Source organism: Garra rufa, chromosome 21, assembly GCF_049309525.1.
Source record: "Garra rufa chromosome 21, GarRuf1.0, whole genome shotgun sequence".
Lineage (NCBI taxonomy): Eukaryota > Metazoa > Chordata > Actinopteri > Cypriniformes > Cyprinidae > Garra > Garra rufa.
This window is the reverse complement of record NC_133381.1, coordinates 24,405,755-24,423,832: the sequence shown is the minus strand read 5'-3', so window position 1 is coordinate 24,423,832 and position 18,078 is coordinate 24,405,755. Positions and strand designations below refer to the sequence as shown.

The 18,078-nt window shown below is 37.4% G+C and overlaps 1 protein-coding gene across 2 annotated transcripts in view; it reads right to left on the bottom strand.

Moving 5' to 3' along the window:
• The window catches only part of asap3 (ArfGAP with SH3 domain, ankyrin repeat and PH domain 3), a 45,307-nt gene that overhangs the window by 4,706 nt on the left and 22,523 nt on the right, over positions 1-18,078 (bottom strand). For both annotated transcript variants that reach the window (XM_073827099.1, XM_073827100.1), the window contains exons 8-22: positions 17,560-17,635; positions 16,092-16,178; positions 15,816-15,925; positions 11,861-11,930; positions 11,198-11,285; positions 9,056-9,104; positions 8,619-8,785; positions 7,274-7,407; positions 6,775-6,866; positions 5,308-5,488; positions 4,015-4,100; positions 3,814-3,929; positions 3,599-3,666; positions 3,121-3,225; positions 45-249 (exon numbers count right to left, since the gene is read on the bottom strand). In XM_073827099.1, coding sequence (XP_073683200.1) covers positions 45-249; positions 3,121-3,225; positions 3,599-3,666; positions 3,814-3,929; positions 4,015-4,100; positions 5,308-5,488; positions 6,775-6,866; positions 7,274-7,407; positions 8,619-8,785; positions 9,056-9,104; positions 11,198-11,285; positions 11,861-11,930; positions 15,816-15,925; positions 16,092-16,178; positions 17,560-17,635 — 1,634 coding nt within the window. The remainder of the gene's footprint in view (positions 1-44; positions 250-3,120; positions 3,226-3,598; positions 3,667-3,813; positions 3,930-4,014; positions 4,101-5,307; positions 5,489-6,774; positions 6,867-7,273; positions 7,408-8,618; positions 8,786-9,055; positions 9,105-11,197; positions 11,286-11,860; positions 11,931-15,815; positions 15,926-16,091; positions 16,179-17,559; positions 17,636-18,078) is intronic.

Genomic DNA, 18,078 nt, shown 5'->3' with positions numbered 1-18,078 from the left:
AGACTTCAATCCAGTCAATTAAAAGCTAACAAACAATATCTCACCTCTCTGTATTGCTTTAGCTGGCAGGGGAGGAGGCATGGAGCCTCCAGTGGGGGCACTGTTGTTGGGTGGATTTCGATATAGGAAGTCAACATTCTCATAGTTCCTGGCTGGACTGGGTTTATTTAAATTCCATGAAGCTGAGCAGTGCCCATTGCTGCCAGAAGGGGGCAGCGGAGACCGTGAGCCCTTAGGATGGGGACTTACCTAAACAAATAGTTATTGAAAATAATATTTTACATATTTATGTAACAGCATCTATTCATTCAAAAATCATATATTCATAATGTTTCTTTAAAAAAACAGCAATTTTATATTGCTGCGCCTGAGCACTGTGTGTTTTATCATTATGATAAATTCTAAAACAAAGAAACATTATGGCATAAATAAATTAACTATTAAATTAGAAAAATGCAAATATAAAGATTTTCACCAGTGGTCACAGACTCAGACACCACTATACAGTTGATATACAGTTGGGGTCAAAAGTTTAACATCACCTTGCAGAATCTGCAAAATGTTAATTATTTTATCAAAATAAGAGAGATCATATAAAATGCATGTTATTTTTTATTTAGTACTGACCTGTATAAGATATTTCACATAAAAGACATTTACTTATAGTCCACAAGAGAAAATAATAGTTGAATTTCCAAAAATTACTCTGTTCAAATGTTGCATACGCTTGATTCTTAATACTGAGTTGTTGCCTGAATGTAGGGCTGGGCAAAAAATCGATATAATCGATTTATCGATTTTGTAGTTTAAAACGATTTTTATTTTGCAAACTCGAGTTTTTTTGCCACAATAGTTTTTTCTGACTTTTCCGCGTTTCGTCTTGTGCGTTACCGTAGCGCGATATGAGCCAGCCCCCGCCCAGCGTAACACAGTCAAAACAACTTTCCAACGTGTAGCAGAGAACTACTTCCAAAGAAAAGCACAGGTAAGGGGCCATTCACATGTCGCGCCTAAAAACGCGTGGAAAACGCTTTCTTCCTTGTCAACAAAGCGCTCGGGCGCTTGTGCTCCGGAAGCGTCTGCCGTTTCTAAGCAACCATCAGCTGCGCTCTAGCTCCCAGCTGCGGTGCGCTTGCTGAATTCTGAAAAGTTGAGATGTTTTTATCTCGATGCGGAGCGGACGCGCCTGGAAAAAACGAACGCGTCGCACCGCACGCGTCGCTTCCATTATGCGCGCGCAAGCCGCGCGTCTACATTTAAAATAACGAATTTGAGCGCGTAAAAGACGCTACATGTGAACGGCCCGCAGCAGACAAAACACAGACGAAGCCTTGCTGCAAAATGTTTCAAGGCTGTTGCTACTAGAAGCAGCAGTACAACAAATCTTTTCCAGCACCTGAGGAATAAACATCCCGAAGAATGGGAGAAGTGCAGCCGGAATACGGCTCCTCTAGCACACCTGCTAAAAAGCAAACTACACTTCCTGAGAGCTTTACAAACTGTGCGCCTTATGATAAGAACGGAGCGCGATGTAAAGCGATTACAGATGCGATCTTGTTTTATATTGCCACAGACATGTTGCCAATTTATTCTGTCGAAAAGCGAGGCTTTAATCACATGCTGAAAGTATTAGATGCACAATGTTTCAGAGATCTAACAAGCACGTGTTTTGTTGTTATAGATAAAAGTTTACATTTGTTCACTCTTTGAGCAGGCTATATGTCTGCCACAGGCAAGTTTCATTTTTTATATTCACACTATACTGAGAAGAGTTTATTTTTTTAATTGTAATGTTATGTTACAAAATGTGTAATTATCTGATTTCTTTAACAGAAAATGTAAGCTACTGTGAAGTTGTTGCACTTTTGCTTAAACCTGGGTTAAAGCTTGAAATTGTTGAATGACAGAGCCTCATTTACTTTTTGTTTTGGGATTCTATGCATTTTATCTCTTGAGGACAATCATAGCAATAAAGTTGCACTTTTGACACTATATCTAATGTCTACAGTCATTTTTTAAGTGCATTGGGGGAAAAAAAATCGAAAATCGAATCGAAACTCGAATTTTTCTTTAAAAATCGAAGATTTTTTTTTTAGGCAAAATCGCCCAGCCCTACCTGAATGATCCACACCTCTTTTTTTTGTTTAGTGATAGTTGTTCACGAGTCCCTTGTTTGTCCTGAACAGTTAAACTGCCCGCTGTTCTTCAGAAAAATCCTTTAGGTCCCACAAATTCTTTGGTTTTTCAGGATTTTTGTATATTTGAACCCTTTCCAACAATGACTGTATGATTTTGAGATCCATCTTTTCACACTGAGGACAACTGAGGGTCTCATATGCGACTATTACAGAAGGTTTAAATGCCCACTGATGCTTCAGAAGGAAACAAGATCCATTAAGAGCTGGGGGTTAAAGATTTTTGAATTTGAAGATCAAGGTTATTTAAACTTATTTTTGTCTTTTTGGGAACATGTATCTTCTGTAGCTTCTGAAGGATAGTACTAAGTGAAAAATATGATATTAAGTGAAAAATAAGAAAAATGCACAATTCTGTTCAAAAGTTTACACCCCTGGATCTTAATGCAAAATTCTTCCTTCTGAAACATCAGTGAGTGTTTGCACCTTCTGTAATAGTTGCATACAAGTCCCTCAGTTGTCCTCAGTGTGAAAAGATGGATCTCAAAATCCTACAGTCACTGTTGGAAAGGGTTCAAATACACAAAAAAGCTGAAAAAACACAGAATTTGTGGGACCTAAAGGATTTTTCTGAAGAACAGCAAACAGCTTAACGGTTCAGGACAAACAATGGACTCATAAACAACTATCACTAAACAAAAAAACAAAAACAAAAAAACAGCTGTGGATCATTCAGGTAACAACACAGTATTAAGAATCAAGCGTGTGTAAACTTTTGTAAAGGGTAATTTTTTTATAAATAATAAACTATTATTTTCTCTTGTGAACTATATGTAAATGTCTTCTATGTGAAATATCTTATTCAGGTCAGCACTAAATAAAAAAATGACATGCAGATTCTGCAAGGTGTATGTAAACTTTTGACCTCAACCTGTATCATGGTGAAAAATGCATATAGTAAGAAATAGTTAATCTTGTTACAGACCCTTTCATCCAGATCATCTTCACTGTCATACATGTCCTGTGGTGTCTCCCATGTGTATTCAACATGGATCTGAGAGTTGAACTTCCCACTGTGAGCCAATTCCAGCTAAACATACACACAAAGAAATCCACAGAAAACTCCTATTAGATAGAGCAAATCCAAAGATTCAAATCCAGCTCTATTTTTATTAACTTGTTTGTTGTTTTTACACTGTAATGAGTCAGGTTGGATGATCCCTGGTCTTTTTTTAAGATACTGACATTTACAACAATTACTAGGTTTGTTTTATGTGATGATATTATTATAGGCAAGGGAAGGGTCAAGGAAAGTTCCTTATGAAAACACTGTCATATGAGACTTCAGGATATTAAACAGGATAAAGTTTAACTTAGTCAACCTTGGAATTATATCTCTACAAACATGTGCTTACATAGACACACAAAGTCAATAAAAGCTTTGTGCAATATGTGATACTCACCAGTTCAACACACTGCATGTGCTGCAGTCTCTTGGCAATGTCTAAAGCCGTCTCACCCGATGAGTTCACTGCAGGACAAGCAGAACAATGGAAGGGTCAAAATCAGGACAGACTGATCTATCTATCTATATCACAGTCTGTCATAGTCACAGTATGTTTATCCATCCATCCACTATGTTCATAGTTTAATTTGCATGTATGTAATTATTGTATACCTGTGTGTAAAACAGCTTTTGCTTTGAGCAGAAGTTTCAAGCACTCTGGTTTGTTGTATAATGCACAGTAATGAAGTGCTGTGTTTCCCTCTGCTGTCTTCTTTTCCAGGCAGCCACTAAGAAACACACACACAAAGTGGTCAGCTGATTGCCATCCTACTGGGTGCTGACACATCCATGACAATAGCAGATTTCTCTCACCAGTTCTGAGCTAGAAAATCCACCAGAGCCAGAGAAGTCTTCTCAGACATGTGCACAGCTAAGTGAAGACCAGTCTCCTTCAGATCCTATTAGAATAGAACAAGATAAAATTACTGGCTGCTGCCAACTGGACACTGTCTCTGCGAAACAAGCGTGCTGTTATTCACCAGTTCAATAAATCACAGCAGACTGGATGTGGAGTGACGGAGAAGATTAATAAATTAAACTGTGAGTTGGCGTTATACAATTCTGCTCTTGTGAGTGTATGCGTGTGTGCTAAAATAAAAATGTTGGTGATTCAGTTACTGAATCATTCAAGTCTTAGAAAAGAGACTTTGGCCAAATAACACACACATACACAAAACAAACTCAAACACAAGTACAGCAGTCATTACACAGCTTGTGTTCACTTCCTGAGTGGGCTGAGGAGAGGGAAATCTGATTAGAGATGGAAAAAAAGAGAGGAAATACAGAATTACAGAGAGCGTGTGTGAATGATGTGCGATTAATGACGGATAACCACACAGATGTCTCATTTTTGCTTATAGGTCAAATTAATCAAGATGAATTAAACATCTTTTTGACTAAACCACAGGAAGCCTCATATGAGGGAAGGAGATCTTTGAAAGCTATGTCCAAAGCATGAGTGACAGCATGTTTAAGGCTGGGACACACAAAACCGACTTCAAACAACTTTCGGCGACTTTTGGTGAGTTTTACTTTCACTTTAAAATCAGCAGCAAGTCGTCGTCTAGCAACTGTTTTTTTTTTTAGTTCATTTGAGTTTTTCCCTTGCTTTCCTTCGGTAGAAATGCACATTTTGCTTTCATTTTCAAATTAGCGGCAATTCGGCGTCAAGCAGTTGTTTGTTTTTAGTTTGTTTGAGTTTTCCCTCTTTTCCTTCACTTTTAAATAGCTTGTAAAAGCGCCATGCGCATTTTACTTTCACTTTTAAATTAACGGCATTAGTGTAATGTAATGAACTTTTATTTAAAAAATGAATAAAAATACGCCATGTTATATGCCTAATATAAAATAACAAATTACACAAAGTTTAAATGGGTATACAAAACTGAAAATCAGTAAACACTGGAACGAAATAAGTAACGTAGAACGTTTATTAGCAACACGAATACGAAAGCCTGGGAGGCACAGCATACACCTTAATGTAATAAAAAAATAAAATTTTGGTGGACAAGAGACGAAACCGGTGTTGCATACTCATACCGGTTTCACTGTCAATCACAGCTATCGCAGCAAGCCTAGTGTATATGGTGGGATTGAGACTCTCACCTGTCCGTCAGGTGTAGCCAATGGTTTAGACAGGTCCTCTCCTTCTGCATAGAGCTGTAGTAGTGAAGTGAGATCTTTGCACCTCACAGTGTCATACACGTGGTACGCTTCAGAGTGTTCTTTTGGGAGGACGTAGCGTCGCTCTGCATACTTCGCTACAATGTACTCCTTTCTTGCTGTCCTGAGACGCACAAACGAAAAGCAAAAATGAAGCCAAAAAAAATCTGAGGGTTTATTTGAACAGTGAGAGACAGAATAACAAAAAAAAAAAAAAATTATAAATTCATTTGCATTTTAATGAGTGAAATACGTATTTGATCCCCATCAATCAGCAAGATTGCTGGCTACCAGGTGTCTTTTATACAGGTCACAAGATGAGATTAGGAGCATTATCTTAAAGGGAGTGCTCTTAATTTCAGTTTGTTACCTGTATAAAAGACACCTGTTCACAGAAGCAATCAATCAGATTCAAAACTCTCCACCCTGTCCAAGGATGTAAGGGACAAGATTGTAGACCTACGCAAGGTTGGAATGGGCTACAAGAGCATAGCTAAGCAGCTTGGTGAGAAGGTGACAACAGTTGGTGCAATTATTCGCAAATGGAAGAAACACAAAATAACTGTCAGTCTCCCTCGGTTTGGGGCTCCATGCAAGATCTCACCTCATGGAGTTTCAATGATCATGAGAATGGTAAGGAATCAGCCCTGACCTTCACAGGAGGATCTTGTCAATGATCTCAAGGCAGCTAGGACCATAGTCACCAAGAAAACAATTGGTAACACACTACGTAGTAAAAACTGAAATCCTGCAGCGCCCGCAAGGCCCCCCCCCTGCAATGTCCCCCTCAAGAAAGCACATGTACAGGCCTGTCTGAAGTTTGACAAGGAAGATCTGAATGATTCAGAGGAGAACTGGGTGAAAGTGTTGTGGTCAGATGAGACCAAAATTGAGCTCTTTGGCATCAACTCAACTCGCTGTGTTTGGAAGAGGAGGAATGCTGCCTATGACCCCAAGAACACCATCCCCACTGTCAAACATTGAAAATGGGTCGTGGATGGGTCTTCCAGCATGACAATGACCCAAAACACATGGCCAAGGCAACAAAGGAGTGGCTCAAGAAGAAGCACATTAAGGTTCTGGAGTGGCCTAGCCTGTGCCCAGACCTTAATTCCATAGAAAATCTGTGGAGGGAGCTGAAGGTTCGAGTTGCCAAACGTCAGCCTCGAAACCTTAATGACTTGGAGAGGATCTGTAACGAGGAGTGGGACAAAATTCCTCCTGAGATGTGTGTAAACCTGCTGGTCATTTTTTGCGAAAGGGTCAAATACTTTTCACTCATTGAAATGCAAATCAATTTATAACTTAAAAAAAAAAAAACGTTTTTCTGGATTTTTTGTTGTTATTCTTGTTCTCTTGTTATTATTTTTTTCCCTCACTGTATATACATAACTGCACAATAGGACTTACATGTCACTTTTTGGGAGGGGCTTGACTGTGTCATTGGGGAGGTTGACTTCCATGATGTCATTAAACTTGGCATTTCCAATGCTCACTGCCAACTGTGAATCAAAAGAAATATTTGCAGACACTTGAACTCTGAATTCATGCATCCAGCATCACGTTTGGTCATTTATCTGTAATCTAATTGAAAACAAGTAACTAATTATCTAATAAATAACACTCATGTGTGCAAAAGCACTTGGACTTGGAAAATGTCTGCTTTACCGTCAGAGGTAAAAAGTTCATATAAACATGCACAGATGTGAGCGAATCACTTGTGAGTAACTGCTGACTCAGTCCCAGTGGATTATGGGTAAAAAGTTCAAGATAAAAAAAAAAAACAGTAAATCTGGACTATATAATGAATGGATCCAAATTATCTTTTACGATTTTGGCATCACATGCAGACCAACAGCACTTTTACAAGTAAGTGTGTGTGTGTGTGTGTGTGTGTGTGTGTATTTACCAGGAGCTCAGATGTGCTCAGGACATCAAGAGTGAGAGACTGAATTCGTGAGTGATGTACTCCGAGCTCACGATGGATTCCTGAACACTCGATACAGGTGAGAATGCCCAGGTTAGTGGAGAGCCAGGTGGGTTCTGAAGAGCACAACACACGTCATTCAAACATTTATTTCTCGATCTCGATTAACATCATTTGCTGACCAATTAATTGTTGTTCTGCAATGCTTAAATTTTAATTAATCTAAATAGTTTTGAGCAAGAAATACATCTGTAAACCTACATAAGGTTTAAATTAAATGTTGCTCTGTCTAACCATAATTTAATTTTGATATGATTCAGAACAGCATAACACACAGGATTTCTGTATATTTAACTCTGTAAAAGGCCATTCACACAAAACATGTTTTAGCATTTCAAAATAAAAAGACACAAGAAGCGAATCCAGTGGTAAAGCACATCTGTCTAGCATGTTTACATTAAATCGAATGGAAAAACACATTCTGTCCGGGGTCAGAAATGAACTTTTCCATTAAGGAGCATAATTTACCCCATGCAATTGATTTCCAGGGGCAATTTTCTTATATATGTGAGGGCAATTTTTATTAAACCATATGTTGTCTTTAATGTCCAACACCTAAATTTACCCAATTTCTTTAATAAATATTTTAAACTGTTGTCAATAAAAACATACTGTTTAAAATTGTGCCTGAATTATACATGTAAAAAAAACAGGAGATCATAGGACTGCAATATTATGACAAAAAATATTGTAGATTATTGCTTTTTATATTGTGATAATGATCTGGCTTCAAAGACAAACACGTCGGCCATGGCGTTAGCCAAGTCTAGCACTAGTTATGAAAAAAAAAACTCCAGTTATAATCACTGAAAATACGCAATTAATATTTTATTTACATCATATCTGCACTGTGCTGCTAATGATGAGGGAATTCGGGACACAGCTCCAGCGTTTTCAGCACTGACTAATCTAAGCGCCTCTGATTGGCCAATGTGTTCGTAAATTCAACAGAAACATGTTTGATTTGGTTATAAGGCTCAACATTGCCCAAAAAGTGAAATCGTTTACAAGCAATCTGACGAAGTGTGATCAAATTGAAATGTAATTCCGCAAAATGACACTTTTCATTCATTTTCACATATAATTTTAATCGCAACAGCCATAATATGTTGTTAATAATTGTGCAGGGGCATTTTGTACCCCTTATTCTTGAATTTGTCTTGAATATTGGTGCCATTTTTTACAAGCCCTCGTTAATTTCCAAACCTGGCTCTGTGTGAACAGCCCCTAACAGTTTGTAAATGCATTATGATGCTATTTTCAAGACCTGGGGCTCCGCAATCGCAGCAGGCCTCATTTCCAGGCAGGTTTCTCAGGCCTGAGATCACAGCTCGGACGAGCACCTGCAGACCACTGTCCTGAAACTGGAGCTGATCTCCTCCAAGAGCCGTGTTCAAGGCCTCCTCCTTACTGTTCTGCAGAACAGACACCCATCTGCAAGAAAACAGATTGAAGGATTACAAGAAAAATACATGTATTCATATCTCCCTAACAATAGGTGACCTTTCAGATACATCCGCTGCATCTTTAACAATTCAGTGTCTTTATCTTACTCTTTCCGTTTTTTATCTCTCCACTTGAGAAGCAGGTTTTGAACCTGCTCTCTTCTGCATGTCGATACATGGCGCTCTGCAGTGTACGATTAGGTGTGTGTGTGTGTGTGTGTGTGTGTGTGTGTGTGTGTGTGTAAACTTCAGCACTTACATCATGCATTCTTGCTCGTCCTCAGCCTGGAAATGGTATGTGCGATTGTCTGTAAGAACAAAGAGAGAGAAAGTAAGAGATAAATAGTATGTGTGGTCGGTGGGTCTCTATGCAAAGAAAACATGGAAAAAACATTCTTATATACAGGAAATCAACGGAAAAAAACAGGTCAGGACTAGCCACTTGCCTTACCTACATTTCATGATCAACCCACACCTACATACCCATTTCTCAAAACTTTATTTACATATTTCTAAACACCTACATGCAAAAAACAACTCACCTGGTTTACATTCTGTATTTTACATTAGATTTCCTTGAATGAGTCACATTTTGGTCAGTTACACCAGCAGCATTATTTCCAGAATAGCATACTATCCTTATTATTCCTGAGGTATTTAGTACTGTACAGAGTATGCAAATGTTTGCATAGAATATCCAGATGATGCATTACATGTATTAAAACCAAATGTTACAAAATAAAAATCAGAAAATTAGGGCTGTCAATCGATTAATTTTTTTTAATCGCGATTAATCGCATGGTTGTCATGAGTTAACTCGCGATTAATCGCACATTTTTATCTGTTCTAAATGTACCTTAAATTAATACTTTTTAAAGTTTTTAATACTCTAATCAACATTGGCATGGACAAATATGGATGCTTTAAGCAAATATGTGTTTATTATCAGTGAAACCATACTCGACATGAAGACTAACTTGTTTCAAATGTCATAGATGTTTTTCAAATAACTTGTTCATGTCTATTAGACACATGAAAAAAAGAACACAGAAACACCAGGTTCCCATTACTTCTCTTTCTTTGCACTGAGCAATTTACTTACACAAGCTTGTTTATATTATTTGCCGGACAGGGCAACTCACTTCTTCTGAACATGCAAAATCTACATTTATTATTACATTTCTTTGCCTCTCGGTGCCCACATACTGTAATCTGATGCAGCCAAGTTCTCAACAAAACTGTTTCCATTGTTTTGATTAAGTATTTTTGTTATCAGACAACCAAAGTGAAAAAAAAAAAAATCCTGAATTATGATCATGATTCAATCACTGAAAAGAATCATTTACCGGCATCTGGACATAAGTCACTCCCTGCATTATTATCGTTGTTTTTAACTTCCTGTCTGAATTCCTTCAGGATCCTTTGACTTTTTAGGAGTTTACTCATTTAAAGTTATGTGATCGCAAAAACCTGCTTCTTTTTTTTAATGTATTGTTTTGGTTATAATGTACTGATTGGAGAGCCTGGTCTCATGAAAATGCGCACTAGCACGACTTTCTGTTTCTATTTGGCGTGCTATTTATAAGCTGAAATTAACTTTGGCGTGCATATGATATGCATGTGTTTGACGTGCATATAATACGCCGTTTTCGCGTGCATACTCGTATGTAGCTTTACGCATCAACTCCACAGCACCAATCCTAACGTACACCGACTCCGCTTGCATTCATTAAATATGCCAGAAGTGCCGGTACGCATGAAAAAGTGCAAGTACGCAAAAGGATAAAATACAGAAGTGCCTGCGTACTGGCCCACTTCAAGCACTGGAATGAACATAACATCTGTTTTAACTGAAAGCGCTGCTCCTCTGCCGCTCGCTGAACAGAGCAGACGCAGATATAAAGAGAGGGAGGTGCGCACGCATTGGGAGGCCTTGCGCTCGTTCAGTAAAACCGGAGAGACTATATTAGGTTTGTCCAATTATGTGTTAATGTATTGTTGCTAGACACTTTTCGCTAGGTTGGCAACACTCTGCATCCATTTCTTTAACTATGGGCTACGTAGTGGGTCAAACAGAAAATGCGCGCTGCGTTAATCGCGCGTTAATAAAATTAGTGCCGTTAAAATGAATTTGCGTTAACGCGCTATTAACGCGTTAATTTTGACAGCCCTAAAAATATATAATGAGATGAGAAACTGAGCAACTGTATAACTGAACAATGTAGTATAGTACAGCTTAAAATGTACATAGCCTTCTGTTTTACTTATTTTTGAAGATTAGCAGGCAGTATACAGTGTATACCGCACACTATTCAATCATTAGCATGCTTGTTTCCCATTCCAAACATAGTCCTTTTCTGCATACCACAGCAGAGATGAAAAGGGTCAAAGATCAACGTACGTGTAACTAAATCAAACGTCCTCTTTTCCTCAGGGTTGGGCCGCACCTGACACGTCAGGAGGTTGAGCTTTGCGGGTGGTCTGTTGATCTGAGAGTGAGAGAAGAGTCATAAAATGCTTAAAGTGCATTCTTATCACACATGCGGTCACTCACTAAATCAAATGCAAACTGTGTGCAGGACTAATGCTAAAGATGTTGAGTAAAAGCTTACATAAAGTTTATGGTTGCTAAAACACTGAAGCTGAAAGCACACAGAAATGTAAGCAAAACCAGTGAAAGTTTTGGTTTTTGACAATGTGGATGATTCCAGATGAAACACTTTTATGTGTTTTGGCCTGTAGTTTGTGGTTCTGAGAGGAAATCGCTAATACATGAGCGATGCGACTTTCTCATCCAGCATGGGAAAATTTGATTGCAGGCCTTTAGAGACTATAAGAGCGAGAAACAGCCTTTGTGTGTAATCACCAATGTCAGTTTACGGTTTGTGCTAATTAAACAATAATCACTTAAGCAAGAGTACTGATTACAACCTAGTGATTCAGCCACAGGATTTTATGTAGAGAAAGTTCCCCTCATCCATAAAGATTTAAAAGACTGTTATATAATATAAGTATGTGTAACTGGAAGGTGTTGAGCTGTGTGTTTGTCTCTCTCAAATCTCACCGTGCTGTGTGAAATGGTGAGACAGCCATATTTAACCCCACACTTCCTCTTCTGCCAAACCTTTCTGATCCTAAAGCACAAAAATGATGGAAAAACCATAATCCACATTCAGTATTCATCTGTATTAGCATAATAGTTCCATACCAAAGGTTTATTGTGAAGAAAAATAAAAATGTGACCCTGGACCACAAAACCAGGCATAAGTAACATGGGTATACACTGTTACTTTTAAAAGTAATGCATTACAATATTGAGTTACTCCTTAAAAAAAGTAACTAATTACATTACTTAGTTACTTTTTATGGAAAGTAATGCTTTACGTTACTTTTGCATTACGGCAGTGTTTGCTTGTTGTTTTTAATACAAAAAGTTCTATTTTTGGCAAATGTAAAAGCCCTTTCACACCAAAAGCCTCAGGCTGAAGGAAAAATCCATTCACGTCTGTAAAGTAGACCGCAGAAGAAGAAAGTTCAGCACTCTTTAGCAATAAAAAAAAGCTAAAAAAAAAATGTTCGTTTTTATTAAAGGTCAGCAGCAAAGACACTGGCTAATAAAAAGGGATTAAATGCATAAAATATATTTGTATTACTTCACATATTTAATTATTGCAGGTTTGCATCACATTGACAGTTGCATTTCACCGTTTCTATTCATTTTGAGGAATACTGAATATGTTTTATTTGTGAGTGAGATGAATTAATGCATGTTTACATTTATTCTTGAACTAAGTAACATCTTACTCCCGATTTCTCTCAGCATGGGGACAGGAGAGATTTCAACCAATAACTAGGGAAAAAAGTAACTGGCGTTACTTATTTGGAAAGGTAACTCAGATATTTTCTTGTAAATTAAAAAGTAATTTGTTACTTTACTAGTTACTTGAAAAAAGTAATCTGATTACGTGACCCACGGCCACGGGTATATTTGTAGCAATAGCCAACAATACATTGTACGGGTCAAAATGGCCGTTTTTTCTTTAATGCCAAAAATCATTAGGATATTAAGTAAAGATCATGTTCCATGAAGATATTTCTTAAATTTCCTACCATAAATATATCTTAAACTTAAGTTATAATCTTATAACTTAATTTTTGATTAGTAATACGCACTAAGAACTTCATTTGGACAACTTTAAAGGCGATTTACTCAATATGTGACCCTGGACCACAAAACCAGTCTTAAGTCGCTGGGGTATATTTGTAGCAATAGCCAAAAATACATAGTATGGGTCAAAATTATTGATTTTTCTTTTATGTCAAAAATCATTAGGATATTAAGTAAAGATCATGTTCCATGAAGATTTTTTGTAAAAATCCTACTGTAAACCTATCAAAATGTAATTTTTGATTAGTAATATGCATTGTTAAGAACTTAATTTGGACAACTTTAAAGGTGATTTTCTCAGTATTTTGATTTTTTTTGCACCCTTAGATTCCAGATTTTCCAATAGATGTATCTCGGCCAAATATTGTCCTATCCTAACAAACTATACATCAATAGAAAGCTTATTTATTGAGCTTTCATATGATGTATATATCTCAGTTTTGTAAAATTTTACCTTATGACTGGTTTTGTGGTCCAGGGTCACATATTTAGATTTTTTTACAATCTCAGATTTCAGATTTTCAAATAGTTGTATCTCGGCCAAATATTGTCCTATTCTAACAAACCATACGTCAACGGAAAGCTGATTCATTCAGCTTTCAGATGTGTAATGTATGATTCAAATTGATCCTCATGACTGGTTTTGTGATCCAGGGTCACAAATATATTTTACCTTTACTTCTAACTATTATTTTTTTTCACATAGATAAAATGATCATATTCAGGTGTCCTTGGCATCAGTGTTGTTTTTGACAACCATCTTAGATTTAGTCTTAGTCTTAGTCTTTTGGACTAAAATGCTTCTTAGTTTTAGTCAAATTTTAGTCACTTCTATATGTGATAGTTTTAGTCCAATTTTAGTCGACGAAAAGTCAAAAAGGTTTTAGTCTAGTTTTAGTCGACGAAATGTCAAAAAGGTTTTAGTCTAGTTTTAGTCAAAAAAAGGGAAAAAGTAGTCTTTTAACAAATTAATGTAGGTCAGTAAGTATTTTGCTGTTGGGTAGTGTCACTTATAAGTTCTGAAAATAGTAGATCTATAGTTCAACACAATGTGAGCTTCCGGATCGACTATTTTCACCAATAATTACAATAATGAAGGGATGTTTTAGAACATAAAAGACAAACAAGGATGGAATGCTAAAACGGCTTGCCATACTAGTACAGCAAAGAGTATTTAATGCTAAAACGGCTTGCCATAGCGTCAGATACTTTTTAAGTTTTAATTGGCATGCACAATAAGCGGAAATGTCATGCATTTTAAACGTCTGACGGACCACCCACTAACATTTTCGTCTATTCTCGTCTCGTCAACGAAAACTCACACACGTCTCGTCATGTTTTAGTCTTCAACGAGCCATTTTTATCTCGTCATCGTCTCGTTATCGTCATGAAAAAAAGTGGCGTCAACGAAATGATTTCGTCATCGTCATCGTTGACGAAAACAACACTGCTTGGCATCAAAATGTATATAGGCGGTTTGATAAGCAGAAATAACAAGTAGCCAACTGTTAAGGATTAGTTCATTTCCAGACTAAAAAAGTCCTGATAATTTACTCACCCCATGTCATCCAGGACGTTCATGTCTTTCTCCAGTCAAAAAGAAATTGTTTTTGAGGAAAACATTGAAGAATTTTTCTCCATATAGTGGACTTCAGTGGGAGCTGGTTAAAGGTCCAAATTGCAGTTTCAGTGCAGCTTCAAAGGGCTCTACACAATCCCAGCCAAGGAATAAGTGTCTTATCTAGTTAAACGATTGGTAATTTTCTACTTCACGCATTACCACGTTGGAAAGGTCACACGTGGTTAGTTCTTAGTAAGGTGAAAAACTCCATCTCATTTTCTCCTCCAACTTCAAAATCGTCCGACATTGTTTTACCTTTTATTGTAAAGGGCGTTCGACTTTCTTTGCCTGTTCACTTTGTAAACACTGGGTCGGTACTTCCGCCTACGTCATGCAACCTTTCCAACGTGACTATGTAATACGAGAAGTCAAGCTCGTGCAGGATGAGCATTTGTGGTTAAAAAGCGTGTACAGTTTTTTTTTTTAGAAAGTGACCAATTGTTTCACTAGATAAGACCCTTATTCCTTGGCTGGGAGCGTGTAGAGTCCTTTGATGCTGCACTGAAACTGAAATTTGGACCTTCAACCCGTTGGCTCCCATTGAAGTCCACTATGTGGAGGAAAATCCTGGAATGTTTTCCTAAAAAAACTTAATTTCTTTTCAACTGAATAAAGAAAGACTTGAACATCTTGGTTGGATGACATGGGGGTGAGTAAATTATCAGGAAATGCTTATTCCTTTAATTGTATTGTTACAAAAATGGCATTGCACTGAAACCTAGGTAGTCTAGATGAAAGTGGGCATGTGTGTGTTCTGTGAGCTCTAGGCTGGGCTCAGAGTTTTAAGAGATTGCAAGACTGACTATAGTCCAACAAGAGACAAAACCACATTTAACAGAAAACATCTGTGTGAGAGAAACTCTGTGACACACACATACACACACTCTCAACTATGAACCTGAAGTCTCAAAGCTTAGACTGATGCTTTATGCTGCTAACTATCTGTGCTGCATGCCTCTCAGGATATTATAACTCATTCCTTCATTTATTCAGCTTCCAGTTTTAGAAAAGAGGCATATATATATCATTACATACACTGAGAGCAGTGTTTCCTGAGGAACACACGCTCACCCCATGTGACTAAAAGCAAACAGGAGCTGAATACTGCATCATGTCTGGAAAACCTTGAATAAGCCCAGGTAATAAAAATAAACAGTTGGTCTATTGCTTTTGTGCAAGGGGGTTGTGACCTTCTCAACTTATGGAAGCAGACAGTGATTTTTAACTCACCCATCACTCTTTTTAAGAAGGAATCCAGATTTCTCTGTACCATATTTCTTATTGCCTTGAGGCTGGTGGATGCTATATCCATGGCCACAGTTCTTCCTATTTAGAAACTCCTGTGAAGACACAGAACAAGATTAATTATTATAATTGCCGTCATCATCATCATGTCTGAACGTGCTGAAATAAAGTCTTTAATACTAATTATGGCCACAGACAAGCTCTTTTTCAGTTAGAAAATACATTACTTTGAGCTAGAAGTAGTGCATTCTGGAAGATTACCTCTTTGCCATCAACCTGCAGTTGTGTTCTAAGTGAGTCACGCAGTTGTGAGAGTTGCTTTACTTCTTCATCCTGCTCATGACGAACCTGTGAACAAATCACAGTAAAGTGAAATGGGGCTTGTTTTTGTGCAACACAATGTGACTGCTCTTAGTTATAAAATGACAGAGACTACAGGCTCACACTGGAACACATCCCTCCATTTTGTAATCAAGCCCAGAACCAAACCAACACAGCCAAAAATCCTGCATTTCTCAAAGCCTGATGAAATTATGGCTTTGGCCCCCAGAACAAAATTCCAGCAATTTCTTCAACCGGTCTCCATAGTATTTTTAAAAGGAAATCATTCCTTTTGGAAAGCTGGATTGTGGTTGTTTCATTTTTGAGTTTCACTTCCTTTTATGTGCCGAATGCCGATTTTGTTATAATCAAAAGAGGGCGAGTTGAAACAGGAGAAATGTCACTTTAGAAACATTACCCAAACCAGTTTTGTTATAAAACACTGTCGTCTCAACACCAATTTCACATGTCCAATCTTGTCTTCTCCTCATAGTATCAACAAAAGGACAAACTTTAATACAAGAAAGATCATTATTGTTGTGTGATATTCACTCTAGGCTGGATCAAATCTTTCTACAACCATGACCACACAAAACAAAAAACACAAAACGAGTAATGTTGCTGCTGGGAAACTGATAACTGATAAATACTGAATATAATGTGTTTTTAAACAGATTTATTCTTTATGGAGACTAAAGTGAGACAAATCCAAGAGTCTGGACGCAATCCGTCCAAAAATTCTTTCTTTGCCGTCTTGCATAGACAGCAGGTTTCTAAGGGAGTATCCAACTGTCATGAAACCACACAAGTGACTGACTTTTGCAACTCTGTGTGTCATACCTCTCTGTACAATGCAAAGCAATACTCATGTGAGCAACATAGCTTGTTGTTAACGGCATAAAAATATCTAGCAGACATATGTAACAGTAAACAGTTTTATTCATATTTTTCAGTACTCATCCACCATTTTAAGTACTTTATTCTTTCATTAAGCTTGTTGATTGAGATGCATTTTGGGATTGTTTTCTCTGCAAAAGATACATGCGATCAGATTTTAAAAGAGGAAAAAGGTGGCAACATACTTTTTGAAATGACCTATTAAGTATTCAACTACTGTCAATGTAGGCTGCTGGCTAGAGTTAATGTCTGTGCTAACAAAAAAGATTGACATGATATTCAGTAGAAAGAAATTTATGGAATGTAACAGAATCTTTTAACTGTATCAACCAGACCAGACATGTAAAATCAATGATAAAGTGTCAATGATAATCTTCTCAGATGGAGTTTGAAGAGTCTTACTTCATCATATTATGACTACACTGGGTCATGACTAACATGTGAAGCGAGTTTCAAAATATGGAAGGTGTGGACAGTATGTGTCTGCGCACATGGTCTAACTTTCTATTACCGTATGTACAGAAGCGGCTAACTTCTCCACAAATGGACCCAGATTCTCTGCAGCCTTCAGTCCATCCTGGAAAAAACTGAGAACACACAATAGCAGTGTTTAGCCATCCTAAATGTCACTGATCAAGACACACACCCACAAAGCCACCGAGATTTAATCATTACAAACGGACAGATGTGGAATGATTAGCAGGATTAAATCTTCACTGTACAAGTTGTTCAAATTATTTTTAGATTCTTTTGCTGAACCCAGTCTTATAAGGGGTCTTAAAGGGATAGTTCACCTAAAAATGAAAATTACCCCATGATTTACTCACCCTCAAGCCATCCTAGGTGACTTTTTTTTAGAAGAATGCAATTTGAGTTATATTAAAAATGGCTTTTCCAAACTTCATAATGGCAGTGAATTAGTCTTGATATTCAATAGTCAAAAATAAGTCCAGTAAAGTGCATCCATCCATCATAAAAAGTACTCCGCAAGACTCAATTTGGTTAATAAAGGCCTTCTGAAGTGAATTAA